The sequence below is a fragment of the Rhagoletis pomonella genome, unplaced genomic scaffold (genome assembly GCF_013731165.1).
Source record: "Rhagoletis pomonella isolate Grant_MI unplaced genomic scaffold, Rhpom_1.0 Rhpom_scaffold_06499, whole genome shotgun sequence".
Lineage (NCBI taxonomy): Eukaryota > Metazoa > Arthropoda > Insecta > Diptera > Tephritidae > Rhagoletis > Rhagoletis pomonella.
Genome location: NW_023465032.1, coordinates 7,591 through 9,508, shown reverse-complemented (window position 1 = coordinate 9,508; position 1,918 = coordinate 7,591). Strand labels below are relative to the sequence as shown.

At 35.1% G+C, this 1,918-nt stretch overlaps 1 protein-coding gene across 1 annotated transcript; it reads left to right on the top strand.

Annotated features, from left to right (window-relative positions):
- The first annotated feature begins 355 nt into the window (after positions 1 to 355).
- LOC118755532 lies at positions 356 to 1,660 on the top strand. The gene is made up of 2 exons (XM_036490365.1): positions 356 to 893; positions 1,000 to 1,660. Exons 1-2 carry the CDS (start codon positions 423 to 425, stop codon positions 1,501 to 1,503), a joined length of 975 nt encoding a protein of 324 aa, XP_036346258.1. The 5' UTR covers positions 356 to 422; the 3' UTR covers positions 1,504 to 1,660.
- The last annotated feature ends 258 nt before the right edge of the window (positions 1,661 to 1,918 follow it).

The window sequence follows — 1,918 nt, the reverse complement described above, 5'->3', positions numbered from 1 at the left end:
ATTACGGTGCATTTATTTTGCATAGAGAAATACATGAATATTTTGTATAGATAGGTATATAGAGCTTTGACTCTTAGCATTAAGAAAATTCAAATTAGGAGAATATATGACATTGGAGTGTAAACATCGCTGGAGCGTTTTCTTTGGCCCCATACGTTCAGTAGTGTCCGAAATTACCGCGGTGCCAAATTATTAGTTATTATAGTGTTTTTTTTTAAATAATTATTGAAGTTTGTGTGAATTTGTGAAAAGAAGAAATATAGCGCAAAGCGAATTTCCGAGCAAAAAACGGTAAGTTTTGAACTGTTGAAGTGAATTACACGAATGCATGTGTTTCCTTATTTGAAAAAACATATGGTGTACCACTATTAATGTAGGCATTTTTTTAAATTTAATTTATACTTTTTTTATTTGAAAGAAAAATGCCACGACCCACACGAGGAAATATAGGTCGGCGAACGCGTCATGCAAATGCTACGGCATTACAAAGGCGATCACAGACTCCAGATGAACGAGCACAAGCTAATGCATCGCAGCGTGAACGTAATGCACGAAATAGATCTGTTGTACCTGAAATTATGCGTGCTGCTTTTAATTACAACAGTCAGATTAATTACAGTATGTACGGATATATTGGAATAATGGACGCAATATGTCCACATTGTGATGCGGCTAAATTTCCAGGTGAAACGCCCGGCATGTGTTGTGCTAATGGCAAAGTGAGATTGCCACCATTAGAAACTCCACCCGAACCATTGTCTTCATTAATTTTTGGGACTTCTGAAAATTCGAAGCACTTTTTGAGTCATATTCAACAATACAATTCGGCATTTCAAATGACTTCTTTTGGTGCTACTAACATTATTAGAGATAATTTTATGCCGACGTTTAAGGTAAATACTTAAACAGGATTGTCCCAATCAATCTGAATCATAAAAGTATTCTATAGTTTTAAAAATTATTATGCAACATATACCTAAAATTGCATACATGTTGCAGATTCAGGGCCAAATTTATCATCAAGCTGGTTCGTTATTGCCATACCCCGACGCTGATTATCAATTTTTGCAAATTTATTTTATTGGTGATGAAAATCGTGAATTGGATCAACGTTGTGCAATTGCTTTGAATACAAGACGAGAAATTATTTGTGAGCTACAAAGGTTTTTCCATCAGCATAAGGCATTAGTTCAATTGTTCAAAATTGCTCTCGATCGTATGCCATCTGATAATCACAAAATCGTAATAAGGGCTGATAGAACACCTTTTGGAGAGCATAAAAGGCGATTCAATGCACCGACAATTGATGAGGTTGCAATTGTAATTCGTGGTGATCAGTTTCAATCGCGTGATATTATACTTCATCGTAGAAATGAGCAATTGCAACGTGTATCGGAACTTCATCGTAGTTACGACGCATTACAATACCCAATATTGCATTGGAAAGGTGACGATGGCTACCATATCAATATACCAATGATTGATCCACGAACAGGTAAATAATATTTTCAGTGTGTTGACATTTCATCATTTGTAGAAATTTCTTAAGTCACATTTTCCACTTATTTTCAGGTCTACATGTACAGAAAAAAGTTAGTGCCATGAATTTTTATTCTTATCGATTGATGGTTCGTCCACAAGAACAAAATTATATCTTGAGATGTCGTAAACTATATCATCAGTACATCGTTGATATGTACGCCAAAATAGGAACAGAACGTCTTAATTTTGTTCGTTTCAACCAAGCAAAATTAAGATCTGAACAATATATTCATTTGCAAGATGCGATAGCGAATGATGCTAATATTTATGACATCGGACGTTTAACTATATTGCCATCTTCGTATATTGGTAGCCCACGGAATATGAACGAATATGCACAAGACGCAATGTGTTATGTACGAAAATACGGTTGACC